Below are 18550 nucleotides of genomic sequence, written 5' to 3' on the forward strand. Positions count from 1 at the left end.
AACTGTTGCTGTAATGGAGCTGCCTCCAGAAGTTGATCAGCTGTAGACGAATAAATCCAGTGATTACTTTGATAAATACATTTACATCTGTCAACATTATCAACTTTCAACCTCACATGGCGATTAAACCTGCTCCACCGGCCACATCTGGCACGTGGGCCTTCAGTTTGTGTAGCAGACCGTTTCCTGTGAACATTTGTGTACGAGCGCCCCCTGGTGTCAGTTTAAAAAAAGACAGCCACCAAACTCGGTTCAGGTTTATTGTAAAAACCAGAGATGGAACAGCACATTTAAAATCAGAACACTAAAAGTGATTTCTGTATCCAGCTACATCCTGGAGTGCACAAACTGCGACAAACACGTCAGAGGTTGTGCTTCCACAGGAAGACGGAGGCAACAAGGAGACGCGAGACGAATAAAAGTACATTCATAAAGAGGAGAAACAGAAAAGGACAAAGTGAAAAAATAAACAGCAAGAATCTGGTGACACTTTGGAAGACAGCTGTCCAAACTACACATCAACACGAGGATAAAATAATTTAAAAGCCTCCAATCCGTCTGTGACGTCACACCAACTAGTGCAGGAGTAAGGGCCCGCGGTCCCCTCTCTTCTTTAGTTTCTCTGCATTCGTCACAAATAAAACTTGTTTTTTTTAAAAGACGTCTCCTCTCGACATCAGTGCAAACTCTGCCGTCAAAGTGGCGTGCCCCCCCCCATGAGAGCTGCAGGATCGTTTGTGGACACGACGGTAACAAGACGGCTACTCAACACGTAACAGCTACAGGTCCTACGGGTCGATACGTGTACGTTATAGTGCATGGAGCTGCTTTGTAAATATTCACCTACAACATCAGAGCGTTTGGGCTTCACTGCTCCTGCAGGAGGAAGCAGCGGCTCGCGATGAAGTGCTTTTATAATGTTTATATTCCGATTTAGTTTTATTAGATGTTTGGTTCTGTCTGGGTTCGTTTGGTTCTGTCTGGGTTCTGTGATCGCACATTCAAACCACCAACCGTTTTCCAGTGGGAGCCTTCAGAGAAGAGGAGGGTGGAGCGTTTAAAAGGTTTAAAAAGCCGCCCGAGCGGCGAGAAGCGTCGGTGAGAGAAGAAGGAGTGTGTCGGCAGTCGTCTGGTCTGAACTGGAGTGGCGGGGCAGAACCGTCGAGATGAGCGGGACGTGCAACACGAGCCCTTTAAACCACCAGCGGCGCCCACTCGCTCCGTCTGCGTCCGTACTGCGAGGAACAGAGCGGAGGAGAAATCAGACCCGACAGGAAGTGCATGATTTCCAATTAAAATTCTGCTAAAATCACAAATTATTTATTTTATTATCAAACAAGAAACTCCTCATTATTCTGTTGCTGCTGGATGATGCTCAACAACTTACAATTAATAAATAATTAAGGAAATTATTGCTAGAAAACTAATTTTCTGATTGAGATTGCTGCAGAATCGAGGTGGAAGTCAGATCAGCTAAAGCTACAAAAACTGCAGATTTAATAAAGAAAAAGGCAATGATGTTTGTGCCCACGTCCGTGTTTGTTTGTCAGTCTGTTAGCAAAATATACCATAAACTAGTGGACAGATTTAGATGAAACTCACATTAAAATAATCCTTAGATAAACATCTACAACTGATTAACATTTGGAGTTAACCCCATTCAAGATGGCCACCACATCTGTTCAACTTCAGCAAACACAAAAATGTCTTTAAATCAAACAGTTTTGCAGATGTTGAGCTAAAATTCAGTGTGGTAGTAGCTCAGAGTCATTAGAGACACGCACTCTGAGCACAAACAGATCGTGGATGACGTGCAAGTTACGCCAGGCCTCTAACTCGAACTTTTTGACATTTCAAGTCAAAATCTGAGAAGAAGCGACTCGAGGATTTCTGGGTTTAAAATAATTAATTTTCACTTCAAGATGTGAAGGCGGAGCGCAGCTCTCACCTGAATATCAGTCAGCTCTTCGTAGAACCTCTTGGCGAGATCTGGACCGTTCTGCATGGTGGGGATCTGGTACGTCTGAAAGGAAAACAAAACCGACGGCGCTTGAGTCACCGAAGCGTCATCTGGAAGTCTGGAAAGTCCAACAGCATTTATGAAACTTCCTGCAGCGACAAGAAGAGTTGCTGTGTGTGTGTGTGCGTTGTTGACGTGAGGGTGAATCTACAAACACGTTTCTTCTCATGTCTGAGTGAAAAGACACAAACATTGTTTGTCCAATTCAGGCGAAGACCTGATCTGATTGGCTCGTGAGACAATCTGCTTTTTAAAGGTTTGAAGTTTAACGAGTTCGGTCCTGGAGGCGAAAATCTGTCCGACACTTCTCGTTGATTCTGACTTTAAACATATAAAATCACCAGTTTGTTCAGAGAACGCTGCTCATTCCAAAAGGACGAGATGTCAGCACTTCTACCCAAACGAGAGAATTTCAGCAGCACGCTGCAGAAAACCTGGTTATAAAAATGTCCCGTGTTGTGAACAGTGTTGTAGTTTCTGTCCTGATGGACTCGTCTGACTCAAACTGATGAATTAAAGAAGCAGATGTTTTACTGTCTGAACGTTTATTAATCATTTATTCGTTCAACCTTTATTTAGACAGATAAATCACATTTAGATCCGTTAATCTTCCGTACGTATTCCGCCGCGCAACACGCTTCACAATTGTTGTGCTCTTTCAACGTTCGGCTCATTCAGGACGTTCCAGCTGTGAGTTTTGGCATTTGCGCAAGTTTTACTTTTTTCTTATTTATCTTTGTCGGCCATGTTTTTCTTCATTTGAAAATGAACGGAGTTCTTCACGTCCTTCAAAGCCTTCAGCTGTTTACAGCTTGTTTCAGCTTTTCTTCTGCTTCAACTGTTTTCAGCTTCCTTCAGCTCCTTTAGCTATAATTCTGCTCCTTTCAGATTCTTTCTTTTAGCTTTTTTCCCTACATTTTGATAATTTGTGCTTCTTGCAGCTATTTTTTTTCTCCTGCTTTTTAAGCTACTTTTTAGATGTTTTTTCTGCTCATTTCAGTTTCTTTTTTTTAGTAGTTTCAGTTTTTTTCTAATTACTTAGCCTATCTCTGCCTATTTAAGCTTACTCTGCTCATTTCGGCTGTTTTTCTGCAGCTTTCTGCCTTTTTCTGCCGGTTTTCAGCAAATGCCAGCTGTTCAAATTCAACTCACGTTAACAGTTCGGCGATGAACCCTCTTTCAGCAGCGTTCAGCAACAACCCTTTTCACAGGAAGCGTCATTTCTCTGGTTTTCTTTAAGATCTTGTGTTTTTTTCATAATTTGAGACGGGATGCGTTCAACAGCACGAAGAGAGAAAAAGCAGCAACCAGTAGGTCGGGACACCATCAGGACGATACCTGCTGAGAAACAGACGAACTCGTACCTTTCCTTTATAAAGGAGGCTGCCGACGGGACAGACGACGCAGGCCGTCCCCGCTCCGAACACCTCCAGAACTCTTCCAGCGTCCAACGCCTGCAGCAGCTCCTTCATGCCCATCGTCCGCTCCGTCACTTTAAACTCACCCTGACGGGGAGAGCACATCAAACCATGACAAACAACTCTTGTGAAGGTTTCAAAAGGCACGGAGACAGAAATCTGGATCTGCTGCTCACCCAGGTTCTGCTCAGGTCCAGCAGGGACTGGCGGGTCACTCCTGGGAGGATGATGCCGTCCAGAGGAGGAGTCACGAGCTCTCTCTCTGCCGACACGAACGTCAACATGAAGAAGAGAGCGCCGAGCAAACTTTAATAAACGGACAGAGATCTCACCTCCTTCAGCGTTGGACCAGTAGATGAAGAGGTTCATGGTCCCGACCTCCGTGATCTGCTGCTCCTCTCCGTACAGCCACAGGACCTGCTGGCAGCCTCGCTTCAACGCCTCGTTCTGAACCGCTATCGTGGGCCCGTAGTTCCTGCACAGGAGAGACAAACACAAATGACTTGATGCTGCGTAACCGTCGGAGTTTACAAAATAAAATAAAGACGGGTCTTTTTAGCTTTTATAGAATGTCCTGCTTGTTTTATCAACATTTTCTGATTTATTTCATTTCAAGAAACGTAATTTAAAAGTAACTCACACATTTCTGCTGTTGAATTTTTAACTGCATGTAGTTTCTTGCTGCAGCTGTTTGGGTTTTGTAAAATTAAACCCTGAAATGTCACATTTTCTGAAATCTAGTTTTATTTTCTTAGTTTTAAGTTTTGTCATTTACTAAAATCCTGTTTTCTGAGTTTATTTTGTTGTTTGTTAGTTCGTTTTGCACCTTGCACCTACCATCCTCAAAGACAACAAAAATTCTGTTGAACATAAATTTGTAAAACTAATTTTTTTTTTGTTGTTTTTAGTGAAAAAGCTGCAGATGGATTCATCTATTTTTAAGCCTCTGCAGTCAAATAATTTGACGAATCCTTTTAACAACACTTTCTGAAATAAATCTTTGTAAAACAATCATTTTAGCACCACGTTCACTTGGCTTTAAAAAAAAACAAAAAAACATTTGCAACAATTTTAAAACATTTTGAAGAGAAAAGAAAATCTTTGACAAAAAGTGACTCCAAACTTTTTACAAATAAGGAAATTACATTTTCTGCAAAAATGCAGCTTGAACGTTGAGCACCGAACGACGTGGAAGAAATTAACTGAAGAAGTTAAAACTACGTGTTTAAAGCTAAAACTAGAAGAACAATAACTAAAAGCTAAAATGAGCAAAATGCAAACTAAAAACTTAAAGTAGCTTAAGTTAAAAGAATCAAAACATTTTGGTCAAAAGTATCCAAATGCTAAGTATTAAAATGCTAGCTAACAGTTAAAAATGGCCAAAGGCTAACTAAAAGTAGCATAATATGATAAAAACAGAGCTTGTATGCTGAAGAAGATTTGGAAAAACAAACTGCAGGAAAGAGGGATCTCAATATATTTCTATGGGATCTTATTCTTCTTCTTTCGGCTGCTCCTTCTTCAGGGGTCACCACAGCGAACTAACTCGCACGAAGACTTGATGATTGTTTTTACGCTGGATGTCCTTCCTGACACAACCACAGACCACCGAGCCACCACAGCTCTCTGTGTGGAGCAGAGAGCTGCTCTCTAGGGTGCTCAGGGGAGCAGACGGTGGGGGTTAAGGGCCCAGAATCTGGCAAATGCGGGTGGAGGCAGGTGTGGGTGCTTCACCTTTCCCACCCACATTTTGTTGTCGGTCCGAACCGGTGACAGGCCCACCTTCTCTAACCTCTGCACCACCACTCCCCCTTATTATTTTTGTGTACCGTAAATAAAGATAAATATTTTGAAAAGCATAAAAGTTGAAAAATTCAAAAGTCATGGGTGGAATGTCCTGCATGAGCCGAACGTTTTGATGACGAACGGTTTAAAAAGCACAAAGAGGAAATAGAGAGAACTAAAATTTACACAAAGAAGCAGAATGATGCAGGGAGTCCAACCCCCCCAGTTACATCAGGCTGTAGGGTGGAGCTCTTCCTGGTGTTTTAGGAGGGCAGACTCCTCGTGGTGTTCGGTGCGATTATGTAACCTCACAGGAGTGGAACGGTGCTTCAGGACAAGCAGCGTCACGTGGACGCCCGAAGGCTGGCAGGCCGAGAGGAACGAGCGGAGAGCTGAAGAGAGCGACACGCTTTCTGCTCTCCAGCAGGACAGGAACCCGACGCGCCTCCAGACCAGTCCAGTTGTTGTTCTGACAGATTAGTTTAATCTGACTGTAAACAGCCTCTGTGGTCAGAACAGGCTGATCCTACAGAGGCTTTTATTTTGGAAGCTATTTTAACACGTTTTTGTTTTCGGGTCTCACATTTTGACCTGAAGTTCTGCAGCTGACCTGCTGTTTTGTCCACAAGAAACCAACTGAACCAACTTTAAATAGTGTCAAAGGTTTTATTGCCTTAGCGCTTGACTTTTTAAACATTTTTCCTACAAGTGACTCAAAAAGTTCTTAAATAAATAAACCAGTAATCTTGGGCTTTAAGCAATGTCAACACAAACAACAAAAATAAAGCTCCTGAATCATGAACATGGTTTTATTTAGAGCAAAACAATAACTGTCCACCCTGCCCTCACTCTCCAATCAACCCTACTTTTTTTTTAAATCTTATTTTAAAAGCTCGATCAAAGAGGGTTTTAAGAAGGAACAAAGCCTTTGAATTCTCCACATTCCAAACAGCTGAAATATCTGTAGGCATGGCGCCTAAAATGTCCTCTGAGAGCGTCTCAAGGACGTCCCAAAGCCTCAGCTCGTCTTTTTATGGGGTCGGAGCAAGAAAACTTTTCACGTGAGCTGCAGTTTCAGAGCGTTTCTCTCGTTCCCACTCCGGCACCAGCGTCAGGTCTTTATCAAACCTATAATCAGGTGAACCAGCTCTAACATCTCGTGTTTCTGTTTGTTTCAGTTCCCGGAACTCGATGACATTTGAGCTGCTTTGGTCATTAAAAATGGACACGAGAGTCTAAAAACCTGGAACACTCATGAGCATAAACCAAAACCTCAAAGAAGAAAGTTAAAATCTGCATTAGAGCTGATGAAAGATAAAAACTCACCCTCCCATCTTGTACTCTCCAACTCCTCCTTTCCAGGCTCGAACGAACGAGGGGTCCGCAAACAGGGACACCGGGTTGAAGGACCCCGTGGCAAAGTACGGTCCAACTGGGCTGACGATGACGAAGAGCATCGCTCTTCCAGGCCGAGACACGCCAAGAGACGGCTGGATGAGGGGAGAGGGAGTGATGAGGAGCGGGAAATCAGAGCAACAAGTCAGGTTCAGCTGAGGCGGGACAGCTACAGAACACGCAGCCGAGCTCACCTCGGTTCCGATGAAGGTGGGTCGGATGTAGAGGCTGGCGCTCTGCGAGTACGGGACCCACTCCTGGTCAACCTCCACCAGCTTCTTTATGCACTCCAACAGCTCACCTTTATCAAACAGCTGAAAGAGGCACCAGAAAATGACCTGTTTGTAACTAAAAACATAAATACATCAATTAATGACACAATACAAAATATCAATGTGATTTTTTTTTTTACTCTAAATCTGAAAATTATTTGCATCTGTACACATTTAGCTTTTAAATCCATCTATTAAAGGCAGAAATGGACAAAAATGAACACAGTCAGCTAAAAACCTTAGTATTGTGGATCATTTTAAGAAATAATTTTATTTCCTTAGGAATAAAAACACAATCAGTTAATGCCAACTATGAAATATGGCATATTTTAAAGTTTTTGCCTATTTAGATGTCACCATTCTGTTGAGTTTTGGATTTGGTTTTTGTTGTCCTTAATGAAGGGGTGACGCTGATATGAAGCTTTAGAATTAAATAAAGTTATTTAATAAATAAAGTCATTAGACAGACATTATCAATACTTAACATGACGTTTTTATATTCTTCGTAAGCGTTTTGTGTGAGGGTGAGGTTCTGGCTCAAGTGGAGGAGTTCAAGTATCTCAGGGTTTTGTTCATGAGTGAGGGAAGAATGGAGCGTGAGATTGACAGACGGATTGGAGCAGCGTCTGCAGTATTGTGGACTCTGTACCGGTCCGTTGTGGTGAAGAGGGAGCTGAGCTGTAAGGCAAAGCTCTCTGTTTACCGGTCGGTCTACGTTCCTCCCCTCAACTCTGGTCATGAACTCTGGTAAGGATGCACCCTGGGTGCCTTCCTAGGGAGGTGCTTCGGGCATGTCCGACTGGGAGGAGACCAGGGGAAGACCCAGGACAAGATGGAGAGATGTCTCTTGGTTGGCCTGGGAACACCTTGGAGTCCTCCCAGAAGAGCTGGAAGAGGTGGCTGTGGAAAGAGATGTCTGAGCGTCCCTGCTCAAGATGCTGCCCCCGAGACCTGAGTCCAGAACAAGTGGAAGATGATGGATGGATGGATGGATGGATGGATGGATGGATGGATGGTTTGTGTACAACTCATCCATTTTAACCTCTGGTTGTATTTTCGGTTGGTTCTTGTGAATTTGTGCACCTATTAGCTGAGAGGAACACATTTTTGTTTAAATAAACTCAACCTTGAATTTGAATTAAATAAGACCTGCAAGTAAACAATAATCCAAGTTTGACAAGTTTCAGACTTTAGTGGTAAAATGAAACAAAGTTGAATCGAAGTGGCCGATTTAGGATTTATTGTGAACGGTTGTGGAGAAAAAGAGCATTTTAAAAAGAAAGTGTTTTTGTGTGACTGGCTGCTGCAGCTCTTTGTCTCGTAGTAAAAGCTGAGTCAGAATTCTTCGGCTGTTTTTTCAGCTCCACTGCAGCAACGGTTGTCTCGTTCCTCTGGAGCTAAGTTTTGTTATGCACAGCTGCAGACTGACCGAACAAAGCCTCTGTGTTTCATGATGGTCTCAAAGCTTCTTTCAGGGCTGTCGCCTCTCCGATGACAGCGACACGCTGTGTGTACACACAAGAATCAGAACAGGAGGTCCAGACTCACAGGAAGGCAGCTCCTCTCCGCGCTCCGATGCATCCTCTCCATGTTCAGCATCGGTCGAAACAGACGGATGTGGTTGTCGACGCCACGAAACGCCTTCATGCCCTCAAAGAGCTGGAGAGGAGACAGAAACATGCAACTCTTTAACTTGGAAATTACCGACATTTGAGCTTGTTACTCAATTAGGAGCTGAATGTTACAGAATTACCCACAAGTGAGCCGCCTAAATCTACTCACGATCAATATTCAGATATCTGATTTACAATTTCCTACATGTTCTTAAAGAGCTGCTGCTTCACATGACAGCAGAAGTGACTTATGGGCTTCTTCACCTCTATGGAGTAGTGCAGGGAAGAGCTGGCCGGGTGCAGCGACAGGTTCTGGAAAGGTTTGATCTGCGGCGCCTCCCAGCCGTCCTTCTCCGACCAGCTGACGGTCAGCATGTGGTCGGAGAACTGTTTGCCAAACAACAGCGTGGACGGGTCGGGCTTCGGCTTGCATTCTGTGTTCCGCTCGATGCTGAGATCCGCTGCCTGAGGCGGAGACGGTCCGGAGAGGAAAGAAGAGGACGGGACGAGAGCAGAGCAGGCCACGAATACAGTGATTGATTTCAAATCAGTTAACGGCAGAGCATGCTGTAGCACATTTAGTGGAGGGTTACAGAGTCAGGTGAGACGTCGACCTGTCTAATTAGGTTCAATTAAACTGAATTAAATAATTACAACATGGAAGACGGTGAGAAGAAGACAGAGGAGAGAAACTTTAAACACAAGGGTACTTTTTTCTTTGCAAAACAATAAGGCACGTTCAGACACATCAGCGTGTAAATCAGTGACGAACACTGGTCTTACGTGGGGAGCAAAAACTAAATTAACATTTTCCTCATTACCTTGAAGGAGCTGGCAAACCGCAGTGAGCCAAAGGACAAAGAAAGGGGCTGAATAAGTCGTCCATGGAGTGCCTGCAAAAAAAAAAAAAAAAAAAAAAGATTATCAGAATCGTAAGTTTTACCAGGAAACATGGAAAGTGTTCCTTTCTTCCAGGGAGACAATTAATGCAACCTTGAGGAACACCTGCAGGCCACAGCTGTAAACAGAAAGTACTGTACTGTCAACAAAAGCACACAGGCGATTCTGCAGAGGAATGCGAAATGCTGAGAAAGAATCGGAAAACTGGACACGTGCAACAACAAATACAGCAACATTAACAATTCCATGTCCCTAGTTTGGTCTGCTTCCAAGTTTTTCTGCTCGGCTTTAAGATGGAAGCTGACGAGCAAAAATAATTTTATCATTTGATATCGATAAGGTTAAAGCATCAATAGCCCAAGTTTCATGTACGCAGTCCTGTAAAGACTGGTTTAATCCATTACTAAAACATATATTCAAAATATATCACTGGTCTTAGTTGTTATGGCTAAACTGTAACCAGTTCAAAGTGTGTTGATAAGCCAGAAGAATGTGACCACTAACAGGTGGGAAAAAAAAAAACCCACCCCAATACATTCTGTTGCAGAAAAAATGAGCAACATAATTTAAATCACTTTGACAACAGTTAAATGATGATGGCAGCATCTCTCGTCAGATGACTGGACTTTTCAAAACTGAACCAAAGACAAAAAAAAAAAACCATGTAAGAAGAACTGGGTTTACACCAGCCAAGATTCATTGATGTGAAGTGAAGAGAGAAGGCTGGTCTGTGTTATAAGATTCAACAAATCCACCACTGCAGCTCAAATGACAGGAAAAGGACAACACTGGTTCTGATATCCTTGTCAAGGCTCATGTTGTGTGTGCACTGCTAAAACAACCTAATAAAAATAAAATAAGGTAGTCTGGATTGATCAAATAGTTTCTTTTTCATTGCTCTGAATACCAGGTACATGTGCAAGAATTGCCCGGAAGGTAAAAACAGCAGTGGTAATATGATCCTCAAAAATGTTCTGATGGAAACTAAAGTATCCTGCCATTCATGTGGATGTTAATTTGACCCTTAACCTCATCATTGTTGTTCACCACTTTTTCATGGAAATGGTATTTGCTGATGGGAGAGGCCTCTTTCAACAGACACACAGCAAAAAAATGTTTTAAAGTGGTCTGAGGAACACAACAAGAACTCCAAACCAATGTCTGTGGGACACATTGGAAAAGCATGTTTGATCATTGCAGCAGTCAGGATTTAAAAATATGTTAATAGCGCATGTCTCAACGAGCACAAGAGGGATCTACCCAAGATGTATAGTTATCATGACAAATAGCAACGCTGTTTGAGTCTCATAAGGTATTTTATGCAGTGGTTTGTCCACATTTTATCCTGTTTGTTTTTATGTTTGACTTTGTTTTTATTTTATGGATATCTTTTCCAGCTTGATTTAAACCAATTAGTCAAACACTTTGATCAACCTTGATATTTTTTGGTCATGCCATAAGTATAAATTGACATTACATTATCTGTATAAGAATATAATAAATGCATCCAGTTTATGGAATGTGAATGGTTAATGGATGATGCAAGTTTTCCATGCAGTTGCACATTTTTCTACATCTTGCATGTAGCCTTCGTTCAAATCAGCTTTCTGAGGCAAAACTGTAATTACATGTCAACATTTATTATTAAAACTGAAAAAGGAGAACAAACAGTAATTTTGACACTTAAGTTTATTTTAAGCATATCGTTAGTTGATCGTTTTAAAGTAGGACATCATTTACAGTATGATCACAGAAATCCTCACAAATCAACCCGTTACCGAGATTTCCATTTCAAGAGTTACTTACTCGGTAAAAACAAACTATTACCGGTGCACACGTCACAACACTGATGAACTGTCACTTATAAAACGTTACATTTTAAGAGTTTACGATACAAATATTTAAACTACAAGCCAGCCGATTTACACAAGAACCCTTAAGAATTAACTAAATTATTTGAGTGGACTTTTCGCCTTTGTCATTTCCCCCCGAAAACATAAACTTCATAATTCAGAATATGATTTGGTTCATGGTCTTTTTTTCCTCCGAGCTGGCGGGACAAACGCTCCGGGCGCGTGAACCGGCGGTTGTCCCGGAAACGTTATCTCCTCACTGACTACCGATTTATTGATAAGTGACGTTAATGTTTAACCTGGATTATCAGTCTATAGCGGTCGTAAACAGCGGACATCATTGAATGAACTCACCGTACGGAGCGCAGCCATCTCCCTTACGTAGCGCTGATAAAACCGGGGAGTGATAGTTCGTGCGGAAACAAATAATACACAAAGTTAGTTCCGCTCAGCTGCCGCTTCGCATAAATACAACTCGTTAGCATTCCCTTTTAAACATTATGTAACTAATTTTTATTAAACCACTGTTTATATTTAAAATCAGTTTGAAAGTGCGTTTAATTATAAAGATGCCAGTGAGTGGAAAAAGGCATCAAATACAAAATAGGTATAAACTTTATTATTAAAGTTGAAGTCAGGAAGGTAGCTGAGGCGTGTCAAAAGCCCGGGTTCTGATTGGCTGACAGGCAGCGAGGTTACTGCAGGGCAAGAAGATGATTGCCGATTGGTCGATCAGCGGGGAGTGGTGTAGGTCTTGTTACAGTCAGCCTAGATACCAAAATTTAATCTCAATCAGGTGACCTACACCTAAGTGACACTTTATTTTTCAGCATTAGCGATTTCCCTGTTTTTAAGTTAATGTTAATCATGTAAACAGACATGCCAGTGTAAAATGAATCCCCAGCTGCTCATAAAACCACAGGATTCCTTGGAGGTCAGAAAGGTCAGGTTGAGATCTGACTTTTGAAGCCGTAGTTGAGTTCAGCTCCTCCGCTGAGCAGCAGGTCGATGCCGGTGCAGAAAGTGGCGTCTGCTGCCAGATACAAGGCGGCCAGTCCACACTCGGCCTCTGTCCCCATACGACCCATCAGCTGTTGGAGGAGAAAGCTCATGTGACTGGTTGAACCAGGCGTTTGTTTTCCGTTTAGCTTCCCACACAGCTCCTACTAATCTGTAAAAATCAGCTCAGCTTCTACATAATTAAAACATCATCATCACCATGAAACACCATTTAGAAACTCATTAATATCAATAAAATTACACATCTTGTTCCAAAACGATGCAGTACACTGGTCCATACATTTATCATACCAGGCTGGACTACTGTAAATTTTGTTATCTGGGTGGCCCAAAAAAAAAAAAACCTCTTTTTAAAAAGTCCTCGATCCAAAATGATGCTGCCGGAGTTCTGATGAGTGTTCGAAGGAGAGATCATATTTCTCATGTTTCAGCTTCTCTTTATCTGTTAAATTCAGAATAGTTTAAAATCTAACAAAGCACTCAACAACCAAGCTCCATCTTGTATTAAGATCTTACTACAGTAGTCTCTTGCTACTTCGCGGTTTGTTTTCAAAGAAAGATTGGACATGACACAATTGGCTGGTTGATGGATGAGCGAAGGGTTATTTAAAATAAATTATTTTTAAATGATTTTGCACCATGTGTGCAGCCCACAAGTGCAGGGGAACTCTCCCTCCTGCAGCTGATCTCCTCCTCTGCCCCACACATTTCTCCTGCTGCATCAGCTTCGTGAAGTTAACCCTTTGCCGTACAGATGCACCGAACGACTTTTGTCTTCCAACTTAACATTCAAATCGTAAAATTGTCATAATCACAAAATATAAAAAAAGTGTTAAAAGTTATTTTGAATTATTTTTGAACTTCAATGTTCAGTCGTTGCAGTGTAATTGATCAAAAAGTACATTTCTGCTCCGTGTTGCTGCTGCTGAAGGGTTAACCCTTTGATGTCCTGCTGCACTTCTCTTCTATACAATTTAAATACTGTAACCTTTTTAAATTAACAATCCATGATGCATGGATCGTTTATTTAAAATGTTACAGTATTTAAATTGTTTAAGGAGGGAGATTGGGAGTATGAGTGTGATTACCCTGTATGTCATGACAAAGTTTACTGAACTTGAACTTGGACTATTGTATCCCGGTTGTTCCACTTATAGCGGGTGGGCGTGGTCTCAAACACCCGCAATAAACGAGGGACTACTGTATTCCATATTATCCAATCAGAGCACTTAGCAGTCAGGCTGCAGGTTTATTTGTGTTTCCAAGAGTTTCTAAAAATAGAATGGGAAGCAGAGCTTTGAGTTCTCAGACTCTCTTGTGGGACCAACTTCCAGTTTCTGTTTTTAGGGCTAGGCTAAAGGCTTTCCTTTTTAAATAATCCTATAGTTAGGGTTGGTTTGGGTTTCCAGAGCTATAGTTTAGTTCTGCTGATATAGGCTTAGCCTGCTGGAGGCCAAACTGACCACGTCTCCTCACTCTGTTGCTGTCTCGACTCGCTCTGCTCTCCATGTTCTACATGTAGTTATTGCTGCCATCAATTCTATGATTTTCTTTGTTTCTCTTACCATAGAAACTACACCTGGACCAAAGAAACTACACCTGGACCATAAAAACTACACCTGGACCAAACCTTCTGTGTTTACGTTTCAACCCTGTCCTTTCAATCCTCATCCGTCAGAGGGCTGCTCGTCCTGACCTTGGTTCTGGTTCTGCTGGAAGCTTCTTCCTGTTAAAATGGGAGTCATTTCTTACTACTGTCGCCAACGTGCTGCTCAGGATGAGGGATTGCGATGAAGATTTAAAGCTATCTGCTTAGACAACTTTAGTAATCGTCATTTATTGACGTATGTGAATGTTTTGCGTTATAATACAATTGTAATTGGATTAGAATCTGGATCTAAATTTGATTTATGATGGGATTATGTCTATATATACTGAAATCTTCCTCTCTGAATGAAGCAATGGAAGCGCTGTAACCTGATATGTTGTAACTTCTTGGCAGCAGAAACCCAAACCTACCAGCTCAATCCTCCTGAAACAGAAGACTAAAATGCAGCTCCTGTAATTCAAGGTTCAAATTTTTTGATTTAAACTGTATTTTTCTCACCTTACCTGAGAATTTTCACCCGTTCTGATAGCAGCTGCAGCGTCTGGCGTCTGTGCTGCCAGTTCTTCCCACAGAGGTGTCATCACGTTACCTGGAGAGATGCTGCGACACATGTCAGGTGTTTGTCTTCGCAGAGACCCTTAAATTGTTTTAGGCAGACATTTCCACTTTGAACTGCTCAAATGGTTTGATTTAGAGGTCAACTGCTTTTGGAAGAAAACTAGTAGATAAAACTGTAAATCCAGATGTTTGTGTTGTTTTTTTCTTCCATCCATCCATAAATAAGGTGGGGGACACCCTGGAAAGGTCTCCAGTCCATCCAAAGTTCATAAAGACAAACAACCATTCACTCTCTCACTCACATCTAGGGACAATTTAGTTACCAATCAGCCTAGCATGCATGTTTTTGGTCTGTGGGAGGAAACCAGAGTAACCTGAAAAAATCCACACCTGTATGGAGAGAACATGCAAACTCTTAAAAAGGCCCCCTGCCAGGAAGCAGACCTGCGAACCTCTCCTTGAGAGGCAGCAGCTCTAACCACTGCACCAGTGTCTGTTTTAATGAAGCTAAACCATTGCTTGATGTGAAAAAAAAATGTTTTGCTATATAAATTTCTGATTATTATTTCTTAATATTTAAAGGTAAAATATTTGACACGTTAAAGTGGAAGAAAAAAACTTTTTCTTTAAGCTTAAGATTACATTTTTCTTTTGTTGACTCCTTTATTGCCGCCTCCCCGTGAACTTCATTAAAGAAACCAGTTTTCCTCACCAGTTCACCCTCACTCCATAACGACTCTCATCCACAGCCATGGCCTTCGTCATGGAGATGATCGCCCCCTTGTGGAGAAGTTGTCACATCACAGAGCAGCTCAGTTTGTAATAAAATGGACTGTGCTCACATTTACTCACTTTTGTGGCAACATAAGGAGCTGCATCTTTCTGACCGATGGATCCCACCAGACTGGAAACATTAACGATGCTTCCCTGACGCTGTCGCAGGAACGGCAACGCAAACTGCCGAAAGAAGAGAGAGCTGCGATAAATCCCTCTGGAACAAGAAGTGTCTGGAGGTCAACAACAAAATGCGACAAACTTAATACAATATGAGCCATTAGGCTGGAAATATTTCAGCATTTTATTTGAGACACTGTCCAAAAGCACCTAAATGTTAAATTAGTAGATATTTTTGTAACTATATTGGTTTAATAAAAAAAAATTAGGTAAAAATGACCCATGAGGCCTCAGTTACAAAACTAGTGTGGGACATTGACACCAGCCCCAGAACAGAACACCTTTTTAATCGTATCATAAATTTATTATTTTTATGGTGTTTCTGTAAAACAATGTAAAATCAAAGTTAAAGAAGAAGAAAAAAAAAATACAACTCCAGTGGCCGATTAACTTCAAATGAAAAAAAAAAGAAAAAAGTTAAAGTTTACGTTTTGAAATTAGCTTTCCAATTATTTAAAGAATCAAACTGGATTTAGATTTTTTTTTATTTACTGAATTTATTATTTAAAATTATTTGTGTCTTAGTACTTTTTGCAAGAGAAACAGTTAACGTTTTTACATGAACGCAAACCATTTTTAATGATTATAAAATTCATGAACAGATTTGTACGTTTTCACCCCAGAATTACATTTTGTTTGCAAAGCACAACTAAATTAATATTTCTTGTACCTTATTTTATTACACTCTATAAAAACCAAGCATTCAAAGTAAAAGTTTTATCTGCAAACACAAACTGAAAAAGTTACTTTAGAAGCCGAGAAGTAGCTGACGAGGTTCAGGTTGAGCAGATCTCTGAACTCCTCTGCTGTGGTTTCATCCATGGGTTTATGAGGAGGGTCTGAAGAGAAAAAGACATGGAAATAAAATTAAACTTCGACACATTTCTTACGGCCTCATCATCATCATCACCTCTGCTGGAGGAAGTGATACGAAGACTCACGCCATCCTGCGTTGTTGACCAGGCAGTCGATGTGACCGTAAAGCTCCACGGTGACTCTGATCAACCTCTGGAGACAAAAATAAAAAAACACAAATAAAAACATTCTTGATTTACCAGTATTTTCTACATGAGATGCTGAGTTTATGTGATTTTATGGAGACTATCCAAACGGTTAAAGCAACTTTTAATTAGAGCTGTCTTTCCATCATCCAGTCTCACTTCTGGTCTACATGGTCTCCGTGATTTTCCATTTAAGTTGAGTGTCGCCTCACTGTCGGTGTTTGAAACTTCTCCGACATTATTTTCTATCCAAGGCAGAAAGAATGCAGCGATGGCCGACTGGAGGTCCTCGAGTCCATTTGGGTCCAGCATTCTCTGAACTTTGTCACCAGCCAACAAGGACAGACACGTCTCCTCCACCTCCTCTCAGAACCACCGGGCTGCCATTTGAATAAAAATACATCTTGTTCATGAATGATGGTAGAGATGGATTAATGGATCATAAAATCATCTGTTGACGACGGGTCTGAAGTCTACGTCTCTCAGACGGCCTGGAAATGCCTTTAAGAGTCCTCCCAGCAGAGCTGGAAGAGGTGCTGTGGAAAAAGATGTCTGAGCCTCCTGGAGCTGCTGGCCCCAAGACCCGACTCCAAAACAAGAGGATGATTCATGGATTCATGAATGGACTAATGCTGCGGCAGCCATCTTTAATTGGGTTAATCGACTGTAGAGTTCCATTCAATTTCCTGTTCTATTTAAATCTGTGGGCGGCACGGTGGCACAGTTGGCAGAGCTGCTGCCTCTCAGCGAGAAGGTTGCCAGATCGAATCCTGGCCGGGTGTCTTTCTGGGTGGAGTTTGCATGTTCTCTCCGTGCTGCGTGGGCTTTCTCCGGGTACTCCGGTTTCCTCTCGCAGACCAAAAACGTGCATGTTAGGCTGACTGGTAACTCTAAATTGTCCCTAGGTGAGAGAGTGAATGGTTGTTGGGTCTCAATGTGTCCTTGTGATGGACTGGAGACCTGTCCAGGCTGTCCTCTGCCTCTCTCACAGTGACTGCTGGTTATGGACATCAGTGACCCCCATGACCCAAAAAAAAGTAAGAAGCGAGTAAAAGATCACGAATGGACACATGGATGGAGATCCAACCAGTGGATCGATATTTTGCTAACAGACCAACCTAGACTTTTTAGATTTATAACAGGGGCCACATCTGGCTCACCTGTTGTCCTCCAGACCTACCTTAATGTCCTCCTCCTTGGACATGTCACAGCTGACAAACTTGCACGCGCCCGGTCCTGCTGCGTTAAGCTCCGCCTCCAGAGTTTCACCTGCTGCAACTAAAAAACAGCGTAGGTGACGTTGCAGCTTTTCTTTTTCAAGGAACGGACGCTGAAAGATTAAAAATATAAATAAATAAAAACACTGACCTCCTCGTGCGCAAAACACCACTTTGGCTCCATTTTCCACTAAAATAAAGACGCAGCTTGGTTAATGCGCAACTCCCTGTTTCAACCACAACAAACACAGCAAATATCCCATACCAAACACTCTGACGATCCCTCTGCCGATCCCTTTGGACCCTCCGGTCACAACGACGACTTTGTTTTTGTAGCGGGGGGACATTTCCTCTGCGCTCCTGTCCAACAGCGCGAGCTGTTTGACGATAAAAATCAAAACTAAAGACACTTTCTGTTCAGTGTCCACGGCTCAAAGCTCCCCTGCAGCTCACATCCAGTCGGTCACCGTTTATTTGCTGGAAAAGTTCAAAGTTCCACCCAAAACGAGTTTTACTGTGGTGCGTTTACGTACCGACCGAACAGTTGGAAAACACACAATCTAAACCACAATGATCCATAAACTCGTAAAAGTGTAACAAGGAATCAAAATTCATGCTCAATAATCCAGGTAAAAACTCCAATAAAGTTAAGTCAGGTCATCTGGACAGTTTTTTTTTTCTTTCATTTTTTTAATTGAAACGTTTTGTTCTTCATCCAAAGGACTTCATCAGTCTGAGGGGTCACAACAAACTCAGCCCCACAAGCTGTACACTCACATAGTGGGCCAATCAGTTTGGACTTTAAATATTTTAACAAGTTAGTAGGAAGTTAAAATTTGAACATTTATTACAACTGAGATCATTTCTAACTGTTTCTTGTTGGAAAGAAAGTTTTAAATTTGTGTGGCAACTATTAACAACAAAAGAAGTTATTA

General features: G+C 41.8%; 2 protein-coding genes across 2 annotated transcripts; both read right to left on the bottom strand.

Annotated features, from left to right (window-relative positions):
- Positions 1–488: 488 nt before the first annotated feature.
- bcat2 (branched chain amino-acid transaminase 2, mitochondrial) lies at positions 489–11795 on the bottom strand. Its single transcript, XM_037688697.1, has 11 exons — positions 11611–11795; positions 9325–9396; positions 8768–8968; positions 8439–8549; positions 6813–6932; positions 6550–6713; positions 3771–3913; positions 3615–3700; positions 3385–3525; positions 1949–2023; positions 489–1235 (listed from the first exon to the last, which is right to left on the bottom strand). Exons 1-11 carry the CDS (start codon positions 11626–11628, stop codon positions 1194–1196), a joined length of 1173 nt encoding a protein of 390 aa, XP_037544625.1. The 5' UTR covers positions 11629–11795; the 3' UTR covers positions 489–1193.
- A 308-nt stretch (positions 11796–12103) lies between these two features.
- On the bottom strand, positions 12104–18136 carry hsd17b14 (hydroxysteroid (17-beta) dehydrogenase 14). The gene is made up of 9 exons (XM_037688698.1): positions 17881–18136; positions 17767–17805; positions 17579–17676; positions 16339–16405; positions 16145–16236; positions 15296–15400; positions 15156–15223; positions 14389–14485; positions 12104–12347 (listed from the first exon to the last, which is right to left on the bottom strand). The coding sequence occupies exons 1-9, from the start codon at positions 17960–17962 to the stop codon at positions 12201–12203; spliced, it is 795 nt and encodes a 264-aa protein (XP_037544626.1). The 5' UTR covers positions 17963–18136; the 3' UTR covers positions 12104–12200.
- Between the last annotated feature and the right edge of the window lie 414 nt (positions 18137–18550).

Source organism: Nematolebias whitei, chromosome 15, assembly GCF_014905685.2.
Source record: "Nematolebias whitei isolate Nwh7 chromosome 15, NemWhi1, whole genome shotgun sequence".
NCBI lineage: Eukaryota > Metazoa > Chordata > Actinopteri > Cyprinodontiformes > Rivulidae > Nematolebias > Nematolebias whitei.